General features: G+C 45.3%; 1 protein-coding gene across 1 annotated transcript in view; it reads left to right on the top strand.

Moving 5' to 3' along the window:
* Positions 1–1,241: 1,241 nt before the first annotated feature.
* The window catches only part of ANXA10 (annexin A10), a 34,864-nt gene continuing 23,223 nt past the window's right edge, over positions 1,242–12,882 (top strand). The window contains exons 1-2 of the mRNA XM_074993962.1: positions 1,242–1,271; positions 3,843–3,927. Of these exons, the coding sequence (XP_074850063.1) occupies positions 1,242–1,271; positions 3,843–3,927 (115 nt within the window). The remainder of the gene's footprint in view (positions 1,272–3,842; positions 3,928–12,882) is intronic.

Genomic DNA, 12,882 nt, shown 5'->3' with positions numbered 1-12,882 from the left:
TCAAAGCCTCAGAACTCTGTGTAAACACAGGAAGAACTTAATCTGAAGTCTGCTTGGGACCATCTTATTCTTTTATAACCCTCATGATTATATTACGTCACTGTTTTATCTCATTCTCCAGCAACATGAATTTTTTTGAAAGTGGCTAAATGAAAGAATTGCTTTCTAACTGAGCACCCTTCAAATAATATCTTGACTTTGAAAAAAATTCTAACAGCATTTACCTTCCTGTTTTTCAGGTGGGTCTAAGGCAACTTCAAATGTGTCTGAATATCCTTTATCCACTTTTTCTCTTTCCATACCTGCTTATTGTGCACTGAAAGTAAACGAATATCTTTCACTAATCTCAAGTAATATATAGTCTCACAGGGGTAGCCATGTTAGTCCTGTAGCACCTTAGAAACTAACTATGAGCTATCCTCAGATGATTGGAGTTGAAAAGTAGAATCCAGGGTCTACAGAGCAGGAAGCAGGGGCAATAAAATGGGTTATCTGTCACGACCAAGTAGGATGTGTCCCATTCCTTAAAAATTTCAAAGACTGGGAAATTGCCCTTGTACTGCATAAGATACTTGAGATTTATGTTCAGGCCTAGCCTCTGTAGTCTTATGGTAAAATTCTTTTGTAGAAGAATGGCTACTTTAAAATCCATTATTAAATGTCAAGGGAGATTAAAGTGTCTACTGATGGTTTTATGCCTATGTCTACACTAGCCCCTTCCTTTTTGAAAGGGCATGGTAATGAGCGAGGTCGGAAGACGCTAATGAGGTGCTTCCCCAAATATGCAATGCTTCATTAGCATAACGGCGACCACCCGCAATTCAAAAGTGCCGCTTTTGAATCATGCAATGCCCATGTAGACAGGGGCCTTTCAAAAGGATCCCGCAGTCTTCAAAAGCCCCTTATTCCTATTTGGTTTTCGGAATAAGGGGCCTTCGAAGACTGGGAGATCCTTTCAAAAGTCCCCTCTCCACATGGGCATTGCATGATTTGAAAGCGGCACTTTTCGATTCGCTGCGGCTGCCGTTATGCTAATGAGGCACTGCATATTCATGGCACACCCTTATTAGCATCTTCCAACCTCGATCTTTACCATGCCCCTTCTGAAAGGAAGGAGCTAGTATAGACGTGGCTTATGTGTAGTCCAATTTCTGATGTTGGATTTATGTGCATTCATCCTTTGGAGCAGAGACTGTACAGTTTGTCCAAAGTACATGGCAGAGGGACATTGCTGGCACATGATGGACTATATTACATTAGTGTACGTGCAGGTACATGTGCCACTGATGGTGTGGCTGATCTGATTAGGTCTTGTGATGGTGTTGCTTGTATAGATACGTGGACAGAGTTGGCAACAAGGTCTGTTGCAGGGATAGGTTCCTAGGTCAGTGTTTCTGTGGTATGGTGTGTGGCTGCTGGTGAGTATTTTATTTCATAACACCAAAATTTAAAAAGGGCTCTAGAGGAGACACTGGCAATTACAGATCGGTAAGTCTAACATCAGTACTGGGCAAATTAGTAGAAACAATAGTAAAGAATAAAATTGTCAGACACATAGAAGAACATGATTTGTTGAGCAAAAGTCAGCATGATTTCCGTAGAGGGAAGTTGTGTCTTACTAATCTATTAGAGTTCTCTGAAGGGGTTAACAAACATGCAGACAGGGGGGATCCAGTGGACATAATATACTTAGATTACCAGAAAGCCTTTGACAAGGTCCCTCACCAAAGGCTCTTATGTAAATTAGGTGGTCATGGGATAGGAGGAAAGATCCTTTCATGGATTGGAAACTGGTTAAAAGACAGGAAACAAAGGGTTGGAATAAATGGTAAATTTTCACAATGAAGGGGGGTAACTAGTGGTGTTCCCCAAGGGTCAGTCCTGGGACCAATCCTGTTCAACTTGTTCATCAATGATCTAGAGAAAGGGGTAAGCAATGAGGTAGCAAAGTTTGGAGATGATACCAAGCTGTTCAGGATAGTCAAAACCAAAGTAGGTTGTGAAGAACTTCAAAAAGATCTCAGCAAACTGAGTGATCAGGCAGCAAAATGGCAAATGAAATTTAAAGTGGGTAAGTGTAAGGTAATGCACATTGGAAAAAATTACCCCAATTATACATACAATGTGATGGGGGCATATTTAGATACAACAGATCAGGAAAGTGATCTTGGAATTATAGTGGATAGTTCTCTGAAAACATCCATGCAGTGTGCAGCAGCAGGCAGTAAAGCAAATAGGATGTGAGGAATTATTAAAAAAGGGATAGAAAATAAGACGGAGAATATCATACTTCCCCTATATAAAACTATGGTACACCCACATCTTGAGTACTGTGTGCAGATGTGGTCTCCTCACCTCAAAAAAGATATACTGGCATTAGAAAAAGTTCAGAAAAGGGCAGCTAAAATGATCAAGGGTTTGGAAAGGGTCCCATATGAGGAGAGGCTAGAAAGACTGGGACTTTTCAGTCTAGAAAAGAGGAGATTGAGGGGCGATATGATAGAGGTATATAAAATCATGAATGGTGTGGAGAAAGTGAATATTGAAAAGTTATTTACTTGTTTCCATAATATAAGAACTGGAAGACACCAAATGAAATGAATGGGTGGTAGGTTCAAAACTAATAAAAGAAAATTTTTCTTCACACAGCACACAGTCAACCTGTGGAACTCCTTGCCGGAGGAGGCTGTGAAGGTCAGCACTCTAACAGAGTTTAAAATAGAGCTTGATAAATTTTTGTAGGTTAGGTCCATAAATGGCTATTAGCCAAGAGTAAAGTATGGTGCCCCTAGCCTTTAGTCAAAGGCTGGAGACCAATGGCAGGAAACAAATCACTTGATCATTGTCTTCGGTTCACCTCCTCTGGGGCACCTGGCACTGGCCACTGTCTGCAGAGAGGATACTGGGCTGGATGGACCTTTGGTCTGACCCAGTATGGCCGTTCTTATGTTCTTATGAGGTTGGATGGCTGTCTGTAGGAGAGGACTGGCTTGTCACCCAAGACCTGTGAGAGTGAGGGATCATGTTCCAGTATAGATTGCAGGTTGTCAGTAATGGTCTGGAGGGAGTTAAGCTGGGGGGGCCATTGGTGATGACAAGTGGTGTTTTATTATTTTCCTTGTTGGGCCTATCACAAATTAGGTGACTTCTGGGTACTTATCTTGCTCTGGCAATCTGTTTGTTTAATTCCCCAGGTGTATAATGAAGTTTCAAGAATGCTTGATAAAGATCTTGTAGGATTTTGTCTCTGTCAGTGGGATTGGTGCAGAAATGGTTGTATCTTAGGGCTTGGCTGTAGACAATGGACCTCATCATATGTCTTGGATGGAAGCCAGAGGCATGTAGGTATGTGGTTTTCCAGTATAGTGTTTATGTGACCATCACTGATTTGTACTGTAGTGTCAAGGAAATGGACCTCTTGTGTGTAATGGTGGTATAGTAACTGTTAGGAGCTATTTGCAAAAATGTGTACTCAGTTTTCAGGGGAAATGTGATCATCAAGTTAACTGTACCCCATTAATTGCATTGGAATGTAAGGGTTAATGTAATATTGTTTACTAGTCACTTGTGGAATATTGCTTAGTAACCTCATAAAAACTAATGTATGTGTTCTGAGTGTCAGTGGGTTCCAAAAACCAGGTTTGAAAACCGATCTTCAACCTTTACTCATTACAGACATAGGTTCCAGAAGGCCAAGGATTTGGCTTCATTGCTTGCTTATTAAAGGAAGGTCTATTCATATGAATACGGTTCCCAAATCCGGTCGTTTACTCATAATTCTGATGACGATATCTTGCATACAATTATCAGTTACTAATAACACTTTCTCTTTTCTCTCTTAGCAGATACAAGGGACAATCTTCCCAGCTCCAAATTTCAACCCTGTTATAGATGCCCAGATGCTAGGAGGAGCACTACAGGGAATAGGTATGTACCCTAACTGACAATTACAGGCCATCTCTTCTTTCAACCCATCCTTTGAAACACCCTCATTAAAATAGGCATCAGGTTCAGAAAGAGGAAGGAGATAAGCAATGATTTCCTTAACCGATTTTTAACTAAAAATCATCAATCACTGGCATTAAAAGAAACTGCTATTGCATTGGAAGAAAGTAGAGGATGTTCAGAACAGACACAAGCCGGTGACAACTCATTCAAAGCTTTAGGGTGTTTTTTAATAAGCTTCCTTTTTGAAAAAGTTATCCTTTGTTCCACAAGCAGTCTTGAGGCAAAAGAAAAGTCTCTTAATTATGGCATCTAAAATTAACAATTCTCAAAAGATATTGGCTTTTAAAATATCAAGCATTGAGGAAAAACAGATTAGGTTACATTATTGATTCCTCTTGAGGAATGGCTAATCGATGAACTGAAAACAAAAAAACAGACAAAATACTGTTCACCAAAGCATTTTTTCTCCTCATTTTTTCCCCTGAGTGCGTATGATTGGTATTTCATGGGGAGAAACGTTGATATATTCTCCTCATAAGGATAGCTGTCTGCATGAGAAACTCAAATTCACCCTGTTAGGGTTTAAGTATTAAAACTAGATTTTTTTTTTTTTTACATAACGGCAACTCAAATATAAAACCATATAAAACCATACAGCCTACAATTCCCCTCAGTTCTATTTCTTGTTCAGCCAATCATTAAGACAAGCACATTTGTTTACTTTTACGGGAGATAATGCTTCCTGCTGTTCAATGTCACTTGAAAGTGAGAAAAGGCATTCACATGGCTCTGTTATACCAGACATTGCAAGGTATTCTAAACATGCCAGATATACTAAACATTAGTATGCCTCCATGCTTCAACCACCATTCCAGATGACGTTTCCATGCACATGACAGTTTCTGCACAATAACGATACAAAGCCGTGCAGACTGATGCATATTCATTTTCATTATCTGAATCAGATACTACCAACAGAAGACTGATTTTACTTTTTGGTGGTTTGGGTTCTGTAGTTTCTGCATCAGCGTGTTGCTCTGTTAAGACTGCTGACAGCATCTTCCACACCTAATCCCTCTCTAACTGTAGAAAGTACTTCAGATTCTTAAACCCGGAGTAAAGTGCTGTTGCTGTCTTTAGAAATCTCACATTGCATTTTGTCAAATCTGCAGTGAAAGTGTTCTTAAAATGAACAACATGGGCTTGGTCATCAGACGTGACTGCCGTAACACAGAATATATGGCAGAATGAGGTTACAGCCATAGAGTGGGAGACATAAATTCTCCCTCAAGGAATTCAGTCACATATTTAATTAATGCATTATTTTTAACAAGCTTCATCAGCATAGAAGTCTGCCTTCTGGAATGGTGGCTGAAGCATAAAGGAGTATCAGATATTTGGCATATCTGGCACGTAAATACCTTGCAACGCTGGTTAAAACAGCACCATGCACATATCTGATCTCATTTGGAGGTGACATTGTAAATAAGAAGCAGGTGGCATCTCCTGCAAATGTAAACCAACTTTCTTCTCTTTGCAACAAGCTGAACAAGAAGTTGGACTGCAGAGCTTCCACACACCCTGCAGCACCTGTGCCCAGATCCGACGGCTACCCATGCCCAATGGACCCTGAGAAGTAGCTTCTGGCACTGGAGCTGGACGTCCTGAGCATCATGGTCGGCCACCTAGCCAATGTGGTCACGGCCACCCTCTACCTCCTCCTGGGGGCAAACCCCCTGTACGTAGTGGCGGGTGCATGTGTGAGTGACGGGCTGAGTAGCTCACACAGGCTGTGGATGACCCCCTGTTGGCTGTAACCTAAGGTGTCAGGTAACACCTCTGCCCCTGAACAAAGAGCAGGTTGGAGCCCAGCTGGTTTTGAATTAGAGGCAGGCAATTAGCGTGTGGGGAGTTTGAAGGCAGTTAGACTAGACTGGAGGAGGGAACAAAGTGGGGAGGAACCAAGGCTTTGGCTTGAGGGCTTCCCTCAGGCCTCCCCTCCCCAAGATGGATTGGAATGTCTGTTTCTGACTGCTGTACTGACACTTCTGTGCTACACTGTGTCTCTGTCAACTAATAAACTTCCTGTTCTACCTGCTAAGGGAAAGTCACTTCTGGCTGCAGATAGGGTGCAGTGCTTGGGGACCCCAGAACCCCACTACCCCCACTCGCTGGGGTCCCTGAGCCCCCCTCACCCCGGATCTTGCTGGCACCATCCTTGAGTGCTCTGGTGCATCTGGAGCCACCCCAGCAGCACAGACTGGTGGGAGCAGCTGGTGATGGGGGACTGGGATTATGCCAGGTGGCTCCCAAATTTCTGCATGGGCAAGTGGACCTTCCAGCTTTGCCACTGGCTCACCCCTGCTCTGAGGCACCAGGACACCCATATGCGTCTTGCCCTCCCCCTCGAAAAGAGGATTGCCATCGCCATCTGGAAGCTGGCCACCCTGGCTAGCTACTAGTCCATGGGGCACCAATTCAGGGTTGGCAAGGACGCTGCCAGGGCTGTCCTCATGGAGGTAAGGCATGTTCGTGTCACACACCTGCCATGGGGAGAGGGAGGGGGCTCTAGGGCAAGGGGGACTCTGAGTGCATGGGGGAGAGGGCAAGGGCTGGGCACACCCCATCACAACCTTATGAGAGTACACACCCTCCCTCCCATGCAGGCTGTCTGTGCCATCAACATGATGGTCCTCCACAGGGTCATCTGAGTAGGGGATGTGCACACAGTTGTCACGGGATTCAACATGCTCGGCTTCCTGCACTGCTTTGGCACCCTGGATGGGACACAGTGCCAGCAGCTACGTGAACTGAAAGGGCTGCCACTCAGTAGTGCTCCAGGCACTGGTAGACAGCAAAGGCCGCTTCATGGACGTGTATGAGCGGTGGGCGGGCTAGACACACGATGCCCCTGTATTCCAGAACTCTGGCCTCTGCCACCACATCGAGGCCAGGATGTACATCCCCCTGTGGGATTCTCAGGTCGGGGATGTCACCATGCCCCCATGCTTGGTGGTGGATGCAGCCTACCTCCTGCAGCCCTGGGTGATGTGGCCCTACACAGGCCACCCCGGACCCACTCAGGAGGCATTCAACACCTGCCTCAGCTGGGCCCACAACTCGGTGGAGCGGGCCTTCAGGCACCTGAAGGGCTGGTGGCGGTGCCTGGTCACACGCCTAGAGGTTGGCCTGTGTAGTGTCCCCCAGGAGGTGAGCACCTGCCGCATCCTCCACAATATAGTGGAGGGCAAGGGCAAGGCTTTCGTGCTGGAGTGAGTGGCCAGGTGCACAGGGATGTGGTCCATATCAGGGAGGCCCTCCATGAGACCTTTTCCCTCATGGGGCCCACGCACAACCACCCCACACAGACCCCCTCAACACTCACGTACCCTTTACTGTCCCCCTACCACAATCCCCACACACGAACACACCCCTCACCATCCCCCCACCATGAGCATGAGACACAGGGATGGTGCAAAAATAAACTGTTTAACAAAAGGTAGTAACTGTGTGGCTATTACAAACAGGGTCCAGAACTATTTCAATGAGGAACAGAGGGCAAACTATGTACATGGGGGGGCTGGGGAAGGGCAGGACTTCAACCTGGGGGCTGGGAGGGGGGCATCAGTCCAGGGTGGGAGTGGACAACCATGAGCCCCGGCAGCCTGGGAACACCCTTCCCTCCAGGCTCAGGGTCCCCGGCAGGGCTGGGCTGGGCCAGGATGCACAGGTAGGTAGGGCCATGGGAGGGCTTTGGCAGGGTTGGACTTGGTCGGGGGACAGTCCAGCCCTGCCCACCACCACCCCGTGAGTGCAGCTCACAGCGCTGTCGACAGGGCTGCGTGCTGAGTATCACCAGCAGCCATCCTGGTGTGCTTGGAGCCATGGCTCAGCTCTGCTAGATGTGTGAGTGGCCCACTGGTGGCTGTGGTGCCTCTGCCCCGCAAGCCAAAGAGTGCATCCTGCAGGGTGCTCACTTGAGGTCTCTCGCCAAGCTCTAACCATGCCTGGCTGGCTATGGCATGGCTGGAGAACCTGGAGGGCAGGACAATGACAAGATCCCCCTCCTCACTCAACCACTCTGTGGTGGGTTCTGGCTCTGGCTGTGGGGAACAGCCCTCAGGTCCAAACTCCTCATCCTCGGAGTGCAGCTCATCCACCTCAGTGTCCAGGATGGCAGGTGGTGGGGAGTTGTCTCGGTGCCCAAGGAGGCTCCTGAGCTCCCTATAGTAGGGGCAGGTCACAGTACTGCCCCAAGTAGCTGGCTTCATCCTGGGCCGAGGCATAGCCCAGACAGAGCTCCTTAACTCTGCTCCTCATCTGGTCCAGGGTGCAGGCAGGGTGTCCCCAGATGGCCAATCCTTTGGATAGGTAGGTGAAGATGGCTACTTTCCACTACTTGCTGCCCATCTCCTGGAGCATCTCCTCCTTTTTCCAGAGGCCAGCAGATACCTGAGCTCCGGCTCAGTCCATGAGGGAGCTCTTTTGTGGGGTAGGGGTGGGGGACACAGCTGCCTGGGGTCCTGTGAGCCTGTGAAGGTTTGGCAGGTGGGCTGGGGCTCTTGGGGTGGTTGGCTGCTGGCCATCTGGAGTCTGGCCTGCAGACATAGCCGTGAAGGCATGCTCAGTGCAGATCATGCTGTCCCTGCAGCTAACACACTCTTAGCTTCCTGCCATGGGGTTTCTGGGTCCGTGTGGCTTTAAACATAGCTGTATGCAGAGATCATAGAGCCCTACTGCCGCTGGCTGGGGCATTTCTGCGTGCCAGCTGGTTGGCACCATGAAGGACTCCTCTTTCAAAATGTGGCCTGTAAGGCATCTACACAAGTTTATTTTTTTGAAAGGATCTTTCAAAAGGGGATGCTCTTCCTGATCTGGGATCAGAGAAGCGCTTTTGAAAGGGCACCACATTCTTTCGATTTACTTTTGAAAGAGCACATTTTATGTGTCGATTCTCTGCACAGTCTTTCAAAAGTACAGCCAGTTTTCAGTTTATTTTTCAGAAGACCGTGCTACTGCAGACACAGCTTTATTGTTTAACAGTGCAGCTGAAACAGTGATTAAATGACAGTGCTAAATTTTTAATGCATTACTATGCCTTGAGTTGATCACTTGATTCAGTGGTGATTAAATGACAGTACTTACAAAACCAACCTGACATTCTGTCCAGCCGTTTTCTTTGATCAAGGCTGTGTGCCTCCAGTTAGCTATGTCAACTTTATCCCAGGAAACACTAAAAAGGAATATTATTAAGTACAATCTGCCTCTTCTTTTTGATTGATTAGTCTGATTACATGTTAACATTTCTCCTATTTTACTGTTCATAGAGCAAGAATTTTCAATGTCATATTTTCACTGAGATAAACATACAGAAGATTTAGTCCATCATCTATTAAATACAAATTATAATAACGCACTTTAATATACTTTAAGCTTAATCATGGAAAAACCACAGGGACAACCTTCTGTTTTTGTGCGTAACCTACTTACCTAACAAAATTAAAGCAGTTTGACTTTAGTGAAGCTATGTCCATTTACTTCCTACAGCCCTTGCCTTGAAGGCTGGCAGTCTGTTGCCCCAGTCTAGATAACAATTATGCACATAAGTACAATTATTCACATGAGTGGACCCGCTGAGCTCAATAGGATCACACTCATAAGTATAGTTACTTATGAAGATAAACAGTTGGTAGGCTGAAGGCTAACATCAGTGGATTTGTTGACAATGAAGAGAGGTTTGTCCATTCCTGGAGTAACTGTTCCTTGACAACTAAAAACAATACATTGGATCTGAAAATTCACACTTGGGTATGAGGCTGTGTCACTGAACAGAATGAGAGCTTTGCTGCTGACTTCAGACTCCAACAAGGGTACTGGGAGAATTTGCATAGCGTGGGGGCAGGGGTGTGGGTGGACTGAGAACGATTCATCCCAACTGTTAACCCTGTGTAAGATGGAGACTACTTCAAGCCAGCAGTGCAGCCTAACCCCAGTTCCAGCCCCCCTGGATTCCAGAGAAGAGGCTAATAAAATGATATGTATGTCATTTATGAGAGCCAACAGCCTGCAATGAGGCAAGCGACTGTTGTTCCACCAATTAAACAAGACAATATATTGTATTACAGACTGGTGACATTCTATTCAAAAATTTGTGGCTATACTGTAGAAAGTTTTATTACCATGATCAGCAAATAGCAACATAATATAGGCCATAGTTCTTGCATCTAATACCAAATTTGTCAAAACAGAACCTATGACTGAAAATTCATACAATAAAAGCGGCAAAGTCTTAAAACAATTTCAAAACCTCATTCAGAATAATGCTAAAGAACATCAAAGACTCTTCTCTTCCAACACTATGCTGTCCAACATTGAAGTTTCCATCCAAGAACTTCGGTGAGTTGCCCTAACTTTAACTACACACTTTAACATTTGAAAGACTTGCTATTAATTAACCATTTTACCTAGTCAGAAGCAACATGACAATTAAAACAATTACATTCACATACTTGCTGATAAAAAGAATCACCATGTCATTTGCATAATGTAGTATTTATGGAAGGTAATTGAATAACAAAAATACTGAATGATAATGTTACTAATATGAATTTAATGTTACTAATGAGAAATAACATAACCTGGTCTCATTTGCCAATTTTAAATGCTCTGGCATCATATTGAGGAAACAATCCTTAGTTCAAATAAGAGCTTACCTCACAGGAGATGATCAGCAGTCCAAACGTGTAACAAAAATAAGTTACATCGTAGCTGATGCTCATATTTCCTCACTTGCAGACTTAGTGAAATTGTTAACAATTGGTGGAAATAAAAACTTACCAGACATCTAGGTAACTTTATCTCTTTGCATTTCTAATGGAATGGTACAAGCACACATCAATAATCTGCAAATAACATTGGTAGATACTGAGTTTTCATTACACTTTTCATCAGATTCTATTTTCAACTAAAGATATCTTGAAATATTTTAGGTTTTCATTTAAGCTGGTCCTGCTTTATATCAGCTACTTGCAGGGGGGCTGAGAGACTTGCTGGCCCCCAGGCAAGGGGTGTGGGGGTGGCTGTATGCCGCTGAAAAGGACAGGACCTCAGATGGAAGGGGTGAGTCTGGGGACAGCCAGCCCTCAGCACTGCCCAGAGTGCAATATCCTGCCCCTCCAATCCCCAGCCAGCCCTGAGTTAATCTGGGTCTTTGAAGAGACCGTACGTAGCTAATCAGCCAGGCAATGGGCTTCTCTGTAAAGCACAGTTTCAAAAGAATACCTGTTAAGATGAATAATTCACATTCGTCTCTTCCCAAGTAATTCCTAGGAACCTCACTCAACCAAAAGTTCACTTGTGGGTCCATTGTTTTACACATCCTTTGAAGCACATAACACTTTGCAGTGTTTGTATTAGTCTGTCTCCCCACTAATAAGTTGCATGGCCTGCCACAACAATACTTAAACATTTGCACTTTAATACAATGGCATAAGATACTTTAACTTAAGGTCAGGGCCATCCCTATGAGGATGCGAGGCCCAGGGCCCAGTACCAAGCACACCTCCTATCTCAGGCCCAGTCCTACCTCTTCCTGGTCCTGCTACGCCCCTACCCAAACCCCACTCCATCCCTTCCCCCAAGCCCTGCCCTGCTCTGTTCCATCTCACCCTACCTCTTCCCACCCCTGCTGCACCCTCTCCCTCTTTGCACCCCTTCCATGAAGCTCCCTCCCCTGAGTGACATGACCCATTGGATTACCAGAGGGCTTGTTGCAGGGTGTTAGTGATCTGGTTGGGAGACGGTGGTGGAGAAGCTCAGGCTGCTGTAGCACTTCATGTCCCGTGGTTCCCACCTCCGCAGTGCACGCAGGGGAGTCTGAGCCCTCCTGCCATCCTCAGACGCCCAGGTATTCCCTCAGCCTGCACCGGGCTGCACAAACTAACCTCAGTATGGGGAATTGTCACATCCATAGGACGGTTGGGATGGTCACCATCGGCTCCCCTCCTAAAGTACAGGGCTCTAGGGTGGATGCCCCCAAACCATTCTATGGATGGAACAGTTCTTTTAAAGGTATGTCCCTAATTCTCCCATTTTTTTACTTTTTTTATAATTTCATTGATTCCTGTGGAGTTATTTCTTGTACATACGAGCCCCGTAAATTGGATTTTCCCACATGTCGTGAGGAACTTGTGTATGACATTCCCTTCCCAACCTGGGCAGGAGAATGCTTGGCAAGTGGTTACTGTAGTCTGTCAATCCTCTGTTGCCTCAAGGGAAGCCTTTACTTGCCAGGGGAATTTAAGATATCAGTTCAACACAGCATCAAAGCGTGCACTTACCATTAGGCTTATGATTAGTACTAGAGAAGTTAATGGGACACAGTGCCTGAAAATTAAACACCTAGTAGGTTCGAGAACATCAAGAAGTCTTGTGGCATCTTAATTTGTGAAATAATCAATGGATTAATTAAACAGAGGCTCGGAGTGGCTCGCAGTTTACAAAGGCAGTTTCTCTGCTCTGGGTGCTAATATCTCCCCATTAGACTCTGACAAAGGCTCACATCCCCCTGTCTGATCTGACTTGTTTTTTCCTCTTTTGATAAGTGTTGTTGATACTGGGTCATTTCCTCCTTGTTGAATAGACCTTGTCAGCTCTGGCCCTCCTTCTTACTGGGACCCTACTCTTTAAATACCCCTCTGAAACCACGCCCCCCCAATGCATCTGATGAAGCAGGTCTTTGCCCACGAAAGCTTATGCTCCAAAATATCTGTTAGTCTATAAGATGCCACAAGACTTCTTGTTGTTCTCGAAGCTACAGACTAACATGGCTATCTCTCTGATACTTGTCACCTAATAGGTGTTTTCCTTAATAGGGCCTTAAGTCTTCTCAAAAATATTTTGGGACTGGGACCAATGTAGCACCAGCCTCATGAT

Source organism: Carettochelys insculpta, chromosome 4 (assembly GCF_033958435.1).
Source record: "Carettochelys insculpta isolate YL-2023 chromosome 4, ASM3395843v1, whole genome shotgun sequence".
Lineage (NCBI taxonomy): Eukaryota > Metazoa > Chordata > Testudines > Carettochelyidae > Carettochelys > Carettochelys insculpta.
This window is presented reverse-complemented; position numbering and strand designations above follow the sequence as displayed.